At 43.3% G+C, this 14110-nt stretch overlaps 1 protein-coding gene across 5 annotated transcripts in view; it reads left to right on the top strand.

The window, feature by feature from the left end:
- The window catches only part of LOC141067728 (uncharacterized), a 187226-nt gene extending 173355 nt beyond the window's left edge, over positions 1-13871 (top strand). For all 5 annotated transcript variants that reach the window (XM_073558188.1, XM_073558161.1, XM_073558198.1 and 2 more), the window contains 5 exons: positions 1706-1783; positions 8480-8716; positions 8873-9091; positions 9572-9649; positions 12339-13871. In XM_073558188.1, coding sequence (XP_073414289.1) covers positions 1706-1783; positions 8480-8716; positions 8873-9091; positions 9572-9649; positions 12339-12499 — 773 coding nt within the window. In that variant the 3' untranslated portion in view covers positions 12500-13871. The remainder of the gene's footprint in view (positions 1-1705; positions 1784-8479; positions 8717-8872; positions 9092-9571; positions 9650-12338) is intronic.
- Positions 13872-14110: the final 239 nt, after the last annotated feature.

Genomic DNA, 14110 nt, shown 5'->3' with positions numbered 1-14110 from the left:
CACAAACACACTCAGGGGTCACCACACTATGCCAAGGGCGAAAGTATAACTGACGGGGATGGGAGCGTCCTGAGGCTATAAGAAGCCTCTCCCAGAACCAGGGAGAGGCCACAATCATAGCCCCAGGTGTGCAGGTAAGCCTGCACTGGGATCACAACCTTTAACCCCAGAAATGCCAGTCATCAGCACTGGTTCCAGACATTAACCCCACGTGTGCGAGTCAAACCCGCACTGAGATCATGACACTAGGCACACTGAACGCACGGCGTCGCTGCCGCGAGCGCCGCTATAGACGCTGGCTATGGAGCACGTGCACTGAGGCATGCCGAGTCCCTGGTGAGGCCAGATGCCTGACTCAACCTCAGACCTAGCAGGCTAGGCTGCACAACACATGCGTACCAAGGGTAGGGGTTTCTTTGAGTCATTCACCAGAGACATTCATACGTGCATACATCACTCACTCCATATAGTCTGTAAATACAGTCTATACTAGCGCATGGGCGAGCGGCCATGAGAACCTTTTATAGCCACGGGCGTCCGGGACCTTCCTGGCTTCTCGGATGGGCCAATCCGAACGCGAACAGGACCTGAGCAAGTGACTCTCGATCTCCAATGGGAGATCACTCCACGGGCATGCTCAGTGGCCCGACATGAGGACTTAGTCCCTGGAGAATCTCGCTGCTGAGCATGGGAGACCGCTGGGTGCAAGGCTCTGGATTCCTGCTGTGCAGTGGCAGGAACCCGATGCCTAACAACTTCACACACAAGAAACACACAGACACTACAGATACTTCACACACAAGAAACACAGACACTACAGATACTTCACACACAAGAAACACAGACACTACAGATACTTCACACACAAGAAACACAGACACTACAGATACTTCACACACAAGAAACACAGACACTACAGATACTTCACACACAAGAAACACACACACTACAGATACTTCACACACAAGTAACACACACACTACAGATACTTCACACACAAGTAACAGACACACTCCTCTGTGCTGCCGGAGACGCTGATATACATGTGCAGCTCCTCCTGCTCACATCAGCACTTTCCCAGCACCTCCTCCGCTCTCTCCTTCTCTGCCAGGGCTGTGGACCAGAGGAGATGATGTGACAGTGGGGAATTGAACTGCTTTTCTGTCTGTCCCTGGGAGCACACACAGGTACATAGATATGGCTGACCTTGCAGCTTGGTTGCTGGCTCTTTCCCTCAGAGGTGCGGAGTGCAGGAGGACAGGAGCACTGGACAATCAGCTCTTCTATCAATCTGATGCTCATTGGCCAGTGTTCTTCTCCTGCATGGCACGCCCCCTTTTTGAATGGCTGAACCCAGCTTGGCAAAAAAAATGATCAGTGTGTAGAAAAATGTGTGCACCCTCATCCAACCTGTGGTATTGTGGGCAAGTGGCTACCCATCCTCCGTCCCTGATGCCAGATGGTCAATCTGGCCCTGGCAGTCAGTCACATGCCTCAGCAGTCTTGTGTCTTACATGCTAGAAATCTTGCAGAGATCAGTAATTGCTGCAGTGATTTACATTATTTTATATCACAGACAACTCCTTTTTAGTTTTGATTTTGTTTAGCATTTAATAAGCAATTGTATTGATATTGCTTCTGTACTACCATCTAGTGGTAATATGTGGAATTGTAGTTTTCACATTGATTTGAGTTTTTTTAACAGGTCAAGAAGTAGCTGACAGCTGGTACAAAGAAGAGAAGAACTACAATTTCTCCAAGCCAGGACACCAGCCAGACACAGGTATAATATATGTACAGTTAGGTCCAGAAATATTTGGACAGTGACCAAATCTCCGTGATTTCAGGCCACTATTTCTTTTTTTATTTAAAATGAAACAACTGAGATGCAACTGAAGTGTAGAGTTTCAGGTTTAATTACAGTGAATTAACAAAAAAATCCTGTGAAAAATTTAGTAATTGCAACTCTTTCCCTACAAAGCTTTCTCATTTCAGTAGCTCAAAAGTAATTGGACAAATTACCGTAACTTTACCATAAATAAAATGTACATTTGTAATACTTTGAAGAGAATCTTCTGCAGGTAATGACGGCCTGAAGTCTGGAAGCTATGGACGTTACCAAACGCTGGGTTTCCTCCTTAGCGATACTTTGCCGCCTTTACTGCAGCTGACTTCAGTGACTCGTTTGTGGGTCTTTCTGCCTTAAGTTTTGTCTTCAGCATGTGAAATGCTGCCCGATGGGGTTGAGATACGGTGATGACTCGACCATTGCAGAATATTCCACTTCTTGGCTTCTCCTGTGTTGCTTTTGCAGTATGCTTTGGGGCATTGTCCATCTGTCCGGTGAAGAGCCGTCCAATCAACCTTGTTGCGTTCAGTTGAATCTGAGCAGATTATCGCCCTGTACACACAGGATTCATCCGGCTTCTTCTGTCTTCAGTTACATCATCAATAAACTCTAGTAACCCTGCGCCATTGGAAGCCATGCATGTCCGCGCCATCACACTGCCTCCACCATGTGTTACAGCAGATGTGCTGTACTTTGGATCATGAGCCGTTCCAAGCCTTCTCCATGCTTTACTTTTCCGATTATTGTGATACAGGTCAACCCCTTCAACACCTTGGGATTTTCCGTTTTTGTTTTTTGCGCCCTTTATTCCCAGAGCAATGACTTTTTTATTTTTCCATCAATATGGCCATGTGAGAGCTTCTTATTTTGCAGGACAAGTTGTACTTTTGAACACCATTGATTTTACCATATAGTGTACTGGAAAACAGGCAAAAAAAATTCCAAGTGTTGTGAAATTGCAAAAAAAAAAAAAAATGCAATTCCACAATTGTGTGTTTTTTTTTTGTTTTTTTTTTACCATGTTCACTAAATGCTTAGACTGACCTGCCACTATGATTCTTCAAGTCATTACGAGTTCGTAGATGCCAAACGTGTAGGTTCTTCTTTATTTGTGGTAAAAAAAAATCCAAAACTTGTTTTTAAAAAACGGCACCATTTTCCAAGACTCATAGTCTCCATTTTTCAGGATGTTTGTTGGCAAAGCCTAATCTGGCCTTACAAGTTTTAAGGCTGATTAATGGTTTGCACCTTGTGGCGAACCCTCTATATTTGATCTCATGAACTCTTCTCTTTATGCTAGACTTAGATACTGAAACACCGAATCCTGGAGAGTGTTCTTCACTTGAGTGGATGTTGTAAAGGGGTTTTTCTTCACCTTGGAAAGGATTCTGTGATCAACTACCACTGTTGCCTTTCGTGGATGTCCAGGCCTTTTTGAGTTTCAAAGCTCACCAGTGCGCTGTTTTTTTTGCAAGATGTACCAAACTTGATTTGGCCACTCCTAATATTTATGCTATCACTCTGATGGATTTTCTCTTTTTTTTTCAGCCTAGTGACTATTTGTTTCTCTTCCACTGAGAGCTCCTTTTTTATAACTAATATTTTATTAACTTCAAGGTAGTATTACAGAAAAGAAAGGAAAGTCAAAATACAATACAAGAAGACATTTCTTAAGATGGCAAAAATGGATGCTGTGTCTAACAAAAAACGGATTAATCAACAACATTGAGTAGGCACAATGTAATATGTTTACATCTGAATATGTAGCTTAAACAGACAGAAGGGGGAAGGGAGGAATTAAAAATTATACTTAATATATGACCCATAGCAACTAATTATCGCTGCCTTTATTAGTAGTCTCTCTGAACCCAATACGTGTCCCAAAGAGTCCAAACTGCATTGAAATGATCAATAGTATTATTCAATGTGAGATATTTCATACTTTGAGTATCTTGTATTCGCGACTGGATTTTAGTGTTTGATGGGCTATGAATCGCCTTCCACTTACAGGCTATCAAACATCTGGCAGCCGTTATATGTAATAAAAGCTGTTTGACTTTATGACCTAGTTGAAATGATTTTATATTGAGTAAATAAAATTTTGGACCCAAGGGGATATGATCGCCAGTGACTTTACAAATCAGGTATTTGACGTATTCCGAGAAGACTAGAATATTTGGGCATGACCAACACAAATGGGGAAGTCACCTTCTGCGTTCCCACATCTCCAACAATAACTAGGGATGGCAGGGTTGAGTTTATGCAGGAAGGAAGGAGTATGACACCAGAACATGAGTAGTTTATACTGGTTTTACCTGTAAGTGTAACATGTAGAAGTTTTAACAGCATTTTTCCAGATCTCCTGCTAAATAACAGGGTGAAATAGGTTCTCCCCAAAAACCTTTCCATTTACTCATATAAGAATATTTAGGGTGCTCATCTGGGTAAGGACTAATTAATATCTGGTAAATATCGATATAAGGCCCTTGGTTGAAACACCTGCTCTACACAATCTTTCAAAATGTGTGGGGTAAGAGACTTTAGAGGTTTAATAAAGGGAATTTATATAGTGTCAGAGCTGCAAGTAACTGTGGTGAGGGATAGTCTGTAGATTATGCCTGGTGTATAGTGTGTTGAAAGGTAATAAGGTTCTGGAATGGATAGCCACTATATCTGCAAAGCAGAAAAGCTGCTTGTTAAACCATGGCTTTGTCTGGCTATTATTCAGACTATCCGGTATCGCTGGATTACCGTATTTTGCGGATTATAAGGCGCATCCGATTATAAAATGCACCCCAAATTTTGAGGAGAAAAATAGAGGAAAAAAACTTTTTTTAATAAAATGGTGGTGTCTCTTATAATCCTTATTGCTTACCGGGGGGGTGGTGGCTGCAGTGGAGCAGAGTCCCAGGGTAGCTGCTGGAGGAGGGGCAAGAGTGGTGCGTTGCTGCATGTCGCAGCAGGCTGGGATGAGGGGGGTGTTGCGATGTGCGCCGCTGCGGGTGAAAATGGCTGCGATGCTCTGTGGTGCGGGGGGGGGGGTGCTTTTCCACCGGCATTTTGTAAAAGCCCGGAGCCCCCCCCCACATATCCATTGCTGCGATGCGGTTGCCTCCAGGAAAATGGCCGCCAGGGGCGGCGCATTCTCAGATTGAGGTCTCGACAACGAGATCTCAGGTGTCCAGCCTCCGTTTAAAGACTTCCGTTGAAGAACTCACCACCTCTTGTGGCAGCCTGTTTCACTTTTACCTGCTTAATTGATGAAGGATTAACAGGGGAATAGCCCAAGCAGCCCAATCTAATGCTTTTGAGATAACTGTCCAATTACTTTTGGTCCCTTTTTAAAAAGAACCAGCTGTATATTAAAGCTGTAATTCCTAAATTCTTACTCCAATTAGGATTTAAATACCCTCAAATTAAACCTAAGAGTCTGCACTTTAAGCCTGTGTTGATTATATAACTGTATCTTGAATATGTTTTGTTAAGCGGCTAAAATTCCAAAACTTGTATTATTGGTCATTGTCCAAATATTTCTGGACTCAACTGTACTTTTGCATGTATTATGCAAATTGTCTCTTCAGAGAGGAAGAGGACTAGAACTCTAGTGCCACCTATTGGAAGTAGCAATCCTAAAAGTCATTGTCGACCCTTTAACGAGCCTTGTTACATGACTTAGGATAAAAGCCAAGCCAGAATCTCAATTTGCAGACACTGTGTTTCGGGGTACTGCCCCTAGTCAGTGCAAAGTGTGAGATCTGGTTTGGCTGTGAGAGAGGCGTCTGACCGATATCCAAGAAGTATCATTTCTCCTTTCGGAGAATGACATGCTAAGCATGTCGAGATGAGGAGACTTAAAGTCGCAATGCTCCTCTGGGAAATATGCTAATTATGCAAATTGTCTCTTCAGAGAGGAAGAGGACTAGAACTCTAGTGCCACCTATTGGAAGTAGCAATCCTAAAAGTCAAAAGTCTCACAGCCAAACCAGATCTCACACTTTGCACTGACGAGGGGCAGTACCCCGAAACGCAGTGTGTTGTGAGTTCATTTTTCCCTTCATTACTGAGGCCCGAGGAACTCCCTCTTCTGGTAAAGAAAGGTAGTGAGCCTGATTATCAAACACCTGAGGCTGCTGATGATGACTGGCTGAGTGGAGTTACGGACTGGATATAAGGCTGCCGACGCCCTTCTGCCCTGCGGGTGATTTCTCTGTGGGATCCTTGGAGACCAGTCTGAATTCCTGCTCCTCTAAAGCTAAGTTTGCTGCTCGGCCTTTTGCTTTTGTGCTTTGACTTTGTTTTGCTTTGTTTTTCTGGATTTCTGCCATTCCCTGCTGGGGTGTGCTGAATTCATTTTGCTCTGTCTTCTGAAAATACCTGAGTGCTGATTTAGTTTTTGAAGCCTAGCTGCTTCAGGGCCTTTTTCATATCAGCTTGTTGGCTTTGTCTTTGATAGGGTTTTGGCAGATTGCAGACAGCAGCCTTCCTGTCCTTTCCTATCTAGTTGCGGGCCCCGTCTTTGCTCAGTCTATCTTTCTGTCTGTGTTAGTATTTTCATCTTGCTTCACCGTCATTATATGTTGGGGGCTGCCTATTGCTTTGGGGTCTGCTCTGGGGCAGTTTAGATTTCCCCTTTCTTTCTTTAGGCCTATGTAATTCTCCGGCTGTGATCGAGGGGTCTAGGGCTTCGTAGGAACCCCCCACGGCTACTGCTAGTTGTGTTGATAGGTTCAGGGGTCTGCAATCTGATAGTTGCCAACCTCTCTGGTTTCCTGGACTTAGCTTGTATTTCTGCTTTTGACTCCTACGGTGACTCATTCATAACAGCAGTGTCTCCAAATTGAGATTCTGGCTTGGCTTTTATCCTAAGTGGGTCGCCCCTCACACCCAGGGCAGCGGGGTACTCGGTACCGGGCCGGTGTCAGGGGGATGTGTCACAGCAGCAGTGACCCGGTCCGTGGCCCTGGGCACCCAATATCAATGGCGGTGATGTCAATAGTGTTATAGCTTAGTTGAATAGTTTGTGACGCCACCCGTGGTGTTTGGCAAGTAAGATGTTGAGCCAACGCTGCATGCAGATCCACTGGGACTGATGGTGTGGTGCAGCAAAGATGGTGTAGCTCCCCACAGGTGGAGCTGTAGTCCCAGGGCAGTGTGGGTGCAATGGATGAGGAGAGGCGCAGAATGGTATAGATGCTGGTACCCAGATGTAGCGGTGCTGAAGATGTTAGCGGTGAATGAATGGAGGACACCAGGGCTTGCAGTTTCAAAGCTTTACTCACAGTTCTTGGTAACCACTGGTGCCCGCTTCCATGCCGTGTCCTCCGGGGCAGAGACTCAATCAACCTCCCGGGCAAGTCAGGCTTCTCCTCTCCAACACTCCGCCAACATGTACCTTTCTTGAACGACTCCTCTATTGCGCCTTTAGTGTGAAGAGCTCCAGTACCATGGTACTCTGAAGTTCCTCCTGTCAGATGTTCCTAACAACTCTACTTGTATGACAGACAGCTGTAGCCTCTATCGGAGACTCCCTTCTCAGAAGTCCTGGCTCTCTATCCAGTTGCTGTTGTGTCCCAAGTCTTTGATGGGAGTAGTGCATTTACAGCCAACTACTCCACCGGTGTCTGCTGCAGAACCATAAGTGTCCATACAACCTCGGGGACCGGGCCCCGGCCTTGCGCTGAGAACCTATAGGCAGGGTTCCTCTTCCAACCCACAACTCCTCTCTGTTCTCCTACTCCTTCGTTCCGCGCTGTTCCTTCTCTCTCTTATGGAAGCTTAGGTTGCAGGTCTACGTCTTTCTCCTTCTCTTCTCTTTCCCGTGCCAGCTGGCTCAGATCACTGAGGCAGCTGCAGCACTCTTTCTAAACTGAACTCAAAACTGAACTCAAAACTAACTTCAGAACTGAACTCCTCTCGCCTGACCTCCTGTCAGACTGACCTACAATCCTAAACTTTCCCTCTCTTTTATACTAACTCCACCCACCTCCCAGCACATCTCGTGTTACGAAGCAGGGTTCCACGAAGGGTGCTCTGCTACCCCCAGCCTGAAGCTGCTAGGTGGACCTACTGAACTATCCTGTGTGTGGGATGCAGATGTTGGAGTGTGGAAAGGAGTTCCCAACTTACCTAGGCGGTGGAGCACTACGCTTTAGGAGAAGGTGCAGTACCTCTGTGGCGACTGAGCCTCAGGGGCGCCACATAAGTCATGTAACAAGGCTCGTTAAAGGGTCAACATTGACTTTTGGGATTGCTACTTCAAATAGGTGGCACTAGAGTTCTAGTCCTCTTCCTCTCTGAAGAGACAATTTGCATAATTAGCATATTTCCCAGAGGAGCATTGCGGCTTTCAGTCTCCTCATCTCGACATGCTTAGCATGTCATTCTCCGCAAGGAGAAATAATACTTCTTGGCTATTTGCATGTATTTAAATGTTTACTGGTTTGGCTGCCATCTGATGGCCAAGGTAAGCCATGCAATTGTGTTCCAGTCGTCCTTTTTTTTACATTGTTATTATTATTTAAAAAATACTGCCAAAGCTGAAACACATTGTTATGCTTATTGGGCAGAGAGTGACGCTCCTTTGTCACTACCTCTTTTTGCAGTCATTTTAAATTTTTGCTCATTCTGCAGGACATTTCACCCAGATGGTATGGAAGGCATCCAAGGAGATTGGAGTTGGAGTCGCATCCAGCGGAAAAGGAATGTTCATTGTCGTAGCTCAGTACCACCCATGTGGCAACATCACCAATCCTGGGTTCTATGCTCGTAACGTTCTACAACGGGGATCCAAAATTAATGTTGATGATGATGATGATGATGATGGTTTTGTGAAGGATTCTGCTCCTAATGACATTATTGCTATTCCTGGTATGATTTGAACTATAAGTAAACTTATAAAATTCCTTTAATCCGAGACATTGATTACTGGAAAGATAGGGTGGGGTTGTGACAACCTTGGAGTAATATAAATAGAGTGGTAGTCACATCTTATTACTTCCATTGTTACTATTTTCTTATCTCCAGAGAAAGACATGAAAACATTCCGGAAAGATCTACTAAATGAGCACAACAAGTACAGGCGCATGCACGGAGCAGGAGCCTTGCAGCTCAGCACATCGCTGACCCAGGAAGCCCAGAAGTGGGCGGATCACCTAGTAGGGGTCCGTGCTCTACAGAACAGTTCTACTGAACATGGGGAGAACCTATGGTATCGCTGGGGTACCGACACTAGCCTGCCTACTGGTAAGTGGTTAAATTAATATTTATGGGGTAACTGCACCAAAACTTTAAATTTTAAGTAAAGTGAACCCTATTAGTCCAAGTCTTGGAGAACAAGATGTAGTTTAAATTGGAGGAAAATTTTGCTGAGAAGGCTGTAGGTTCTGTTAATCCTGATTTGCTCGTTTCCTGATGTGATCTCAGGTTGGCAAAATCAGAGAATGAAGGAAATCTTGGTAGGATAGTTTACATGTTCAGCATATACGGTTGAGTAAGGCCCACTCTGTTGGTATGAGGGAGCAAGACAACACCTTAAATAGAAATTACCAACCTTTAAAGGTCAACAAGTTTGGCTCCAATGGTTCCCATTGAATCAGTGTATCCTAATTTGCTTCAGAGATCAGTGATTGCCATGCTGAACCTTGAGCCCCATATGTTCTTACATAGGGGCCCTCACTGTTTACCCTTGTATAAAATTACTCACTGGATGTTCTCTAATCACAGGAAAGGAAGTGGGAGAGTCTTGGTACAATGAGAATACGAAGTACAATTTCAGCACCCCTGGATTCCAGAGCGGATCAGGTGAGAGGGATCCTACATTCCAAAATCCACATAGAATCATAGAATGTAAGAGTAGGAAGGGACCTCCAGGGTCATAGTGTCCAGCCCCCTGCTCAATGCAGGATTCACTAATCCCATCTCAGACTGATGTGTGTCCAGTCTCTGTTTGAAGACTTCCATTGAATAACTCGCCGCCTCTTGTGGTAGCCTGTTTCACTCTGATCACCCTCACTGTCAAAAAGTTTTTTTTCTAATATATAATCTGTATTTTTTCCTTTCAGTTTCATTCCATTGCTTCTTGTGTTTCCATGTACAAATGAGAATAAGGATGACATACATTGTGACATCCCTTCAGATATTTGTAGACGGCTATTAAGTCTCCTCTTAGTCTAATTTTTTGCAAGTTAAACATTCCCATATTCTTTAACCGTTCTGCTCGTAGTACATACTTTGCCGTCTGCTCACCATCATGGTAGCTCTTCTCTGAACTTGCTCCAAGTTTTCAATGTCATTTTTAAAATGTGGTTCCCAGAACTGAGCACGGTATTCCAGATGAGGTCTGACCACGGAGGAGTAGAGCGGGATAATTACTTCATGCTATCTAGACTTTATGCTTCTCTTAATACATCCCAAGACTGTGTTTGCCCTTTTTGCTGCTGCATCACACTGCTGATGCATGTGCAGTCTGTAATCTATTAGTTTACCCAAGTCTTTTCACATGTGCTTTTGCTTAGTTCTATTCCTCCCATTCTGTCGGTGTCCTTTTAATTTTTCTTGCCCACATGTGCAATCTTTCATTTTACCCTGCTAAATACAATTCTATTAGTCACTGCCCATTCTTCAAGCTTACCTAGATTTTACTGAATCCTTTCTCTATTTTCTGTAGTGTTAGCTATCCCTCCTAGCTTTGTATCATCAGAAAATTTGATTAGCTTAAGGCCCCATTACACACAACGATATTGTGAACGATATCGTTGCAATGTCACCAGATTGGTGACATTGCAGCGATGTCGAAACGACACCATTGCGTGTGACATGTAGCAACGATCACCAATCAGTTGGCTGATCGTTAATCGTTGCCTAATGGTCTGGGCCATAATTCTATAGTTAGTCTCCCGCTGGGCAGCACACATCGCTGCGTGTGACAGTGAGAGACCAATGATCAGCGATGCTGGGAGCTGGTATTCAGGGTAAACAGCGGGTAACTAAGAGCCACGCAGCTCTTAGTTACCCGCTGTTTACCCTGGACACCAGCTTGCTCGCTGGTCCTGATCGCTGGTGAGTCTGTCTATGTGACAGCTCACCAGCGATCAGATAACTATGTCCCAGCGATCCCATCCACGTCGGATCAATGGTGGTATCGCTGGGACATTGAAGCGTGTAACAGGGCCCTTACTTTCAGTTCCCTTATCTAGATCATTTATAAAAATGTTGAACAACATTGGGGCCAGGACAGAGCCTTGTGGGACATTTGCCCTTCTCCAATCTTCTACTGGCCGGAGTAACACTAATTGTGCACATTATTATCTTTAACGAACCATTTATACTCGGACTGTTTTTTTGTGGATATGTTATGTATTTGATGATAGGCGTTATTAATCCGAGTGGATACATGGGGACTATAATTAATTATATATAATAATTGTTACCATGTGTCCTAGTCATACTTGGCATATTTGTCGGACTGTTTTAGTAATTTTAATGGACTTTTTATTGATAATATCAGTCTTCTAAATCCTATGTCTATCTGAACCCCAACACTACTTAAAAAGATACCGAGCGCACTTGTTGTTCTCATTTTTATTGCTTTTGGTCTCCCTTGCAAGCTTCCCTTCATTACCGGCTTTAGCTCTTCTAAAGCTTGCCCTTGCAGACAGAATTATATTCTTCTTTAGATATGTCCCCCTCTGTCCATTTGATATACATTTATTTTTTTCCTTTTTAGCAAGTGATTAAGTTCTCTGTTCATCCACCCTGGTCTCTTTAAATGCTTCCAATTCTTTCTTTTCGGGATTGTTACTGACTGTTCAGTTTTATACTATTACACACTGGTCATGGCCTCTTCCTCAAGCTCTCTTTAGGATAGTCAGGTGGGAGAGACCACCAGTTATGAAAGCTTTCTTCTTCTTGGTAAAGATAATTTGCATTTTTTACATAGTTTTGGAGGGATCTCTTCAATGAGGACTTCCAGAATTAGTCTCTGTTGTTTATATGCTATGCAGTGTCCAAGGAGTAGCAAACTGGCAACAGCACAAGGTTGTCTTTTTTAAGGGTGTTCTTGAATGAATTGGGTACTGTGGAGCTAAAATTTATGGGGCACTGTAAACAAAGTAGTATTTTGCATTGTATGGTGTCATTTAGGTAAACTGTGGATAAGTTTACCAGCGGGTGAAGATATCATTGGTGCATCCTGTAAGTGGGCCCATTTCCATCTCCAAAGCAGGTGGAATTTTGCATTATGTTGAGCTATTAGGCTGTAAAGGGCCCATATATTGTCTTTTTCTGTCTGTGTCCCCCAGTGTTCTAACATATTGGGCTCAGGGTCTCAATTTCCATTAATATCTGCTTTGGGGCTATTTCTGGAGATCCCTATTAATAGAAATAAGATGAAATACCAGACATGGACTGTGGACAGGAGTGGAACTGTTTCAGAAAGTACCTCATATTTTGTGTACCCATTCTTCCTTTCACCCACTTTTTAATTATCCAGGTAACTTCACCCAGATGATCTGGAAAGGTTCTATCCAGGCTGGTTTTGGACTGAGCACAGACAATAAAGGGATGTACATCGCGGTCGGCTTCTACGACCCGGCTGGTAACATCGCCAACAAAGGATACTTCGAGGATAATGTCCTGCTTAAAAAGAAGTGATGTGGAAATGTAGCCACTAATTTCAAGCACTCACCATCACCTGACTTTTTGCATGAGTCAGTAAGATTTACATCAAATGAAGGACTTTTTACCAAGTGGAAGGATTATGTTAAAATAAATTGCAGATTTTTCTAATTCTCCCCTCAGGTTCCACATAACGTCACGCTATACGTCTCCTTATATAAAACTTGCCACCTCTACATAATTTGGATCAGTTGGACCCCCTAATGGGCTCCTCGCTTTTGTGGGTGATTTTGTGGGAGTTGTTACATGATCTGTACATAGTTTGTATTATATAAAAAATATAGGTCATGTGGTGAGGTATAACTAGAAATGCAATTGGAGGCCTATAGAGGGCATCACTAGTATGTCATAATCCTTCTGCTTTTTTTTTTTTTACCACAAGCTATGTCAGCTATATTTTGGACCATGATGGTTTTGGTGGCAACAAAAAGGTGCCAGCTTCATAAAGTTTATTAACAACTATATTAAGGGAGAAAAAAACAAAATCTTGGGGTCTCATTTATCTGAATGACAAAATCAAAAGGAGAGAAGAAGGGGTTCCTCACTATTGTCTTACTATCCAGGACAGAAACAGGAAGGCCCTAAGTTTACCCACCCTATGCATATTGAACTAATTCCCTATTGTTTGTTGGAAATGTAGTTCCTCTAGGGTGGCAAATCCTGCTCAAGTCCTGCCAGCCACTATCAAAAGAGATGGGACCAACCCAACCCAAGACAGGCCTGTAGTCTCGTATGGTCTTCATCTACACCAGTAATACTAAGTGCTTTCATGAAAGGGTCAAGAATTTGCCATGTTTTAATGTAAAAGGGTTTGTTCAATCCTCTGCCAACCCCTTCTTAGATACTGCATTTCCCAATTTAAAATAAAAACACCTTATACTCTCCTTCAGTACTGGCATCATTCCAGCAATGCTTGTGCCGGTTTTCCTGAGGCTCACGTGACATTGGCTGCAGGACTCACATAGCATGATAATCAGCAGTCCCTAATGGTCTGCTGCACGCTCGCTTCTTTTAAACGCCTGAGGTTCATTCAAAGGACGTGAGAGTACAGCAGTCCAATTGTGGTTGCTGATTACACCACATGAGCCTCAACAGACCCGGCGCTGACATCACTGGAATGGCACCAGTACAGAAAGTGAGTATAAGAGGCTTTTATTTCACATTGAAGAATGTAGTATTTAAGAAGGGATGTGACCAACCCCTTTAATTCATGAATTATTATTTTGGGATTTTTTTTTGGTTATACCACTATCCGAACAAGGTACCACTGATACTCAAGTCTTAATGTTACAATTGCTATTATAGTGTGTATGTCCTTGTTATTCTATTAAAAACGTTTTGTTTGTTTTGTGTGTGTATTTTTTTAAATGTGATTTCCAGCTTTTATCAGACTATGAAAACGCTCATACTGGTTTTCACATTTTTCTTCACTCGTAGCCATGTAAATTGTCACCTTTTACCTATAGACTATCCCGCTCTTGATCGATATACAGTGGGTATGGAAAGTTTTCAGACCCCTTTAAATTTTTCACTCTTTGTTTCATTGCAGCCATTTTGTAAATTCAAAAAAGTTATTTTTTTTTTCTC

The sequence above is a fragment of the Dendrobates tinctorius genome, unplaced genomic scaffold (assembly GCF_039654945.1).
Source record: "Dendrobates tinctorius isolate UK_male_01 unplaced genomic scaffold, ASM3965494v1 ptg000013l, whole genome shotgun sequence".
NCBI classification, from domain to species: domain Eukaryota; kingdom Metazoa; phylum Chordata; class Amphibia; order Anura; family Dendrobatidae; genus Dendrobates; species Dendrobates tinctorius.
Note: the sequence above shows the minus strand (reverse complement) of the source record. Positions and strands in the feature narration are given on the sequence as shown.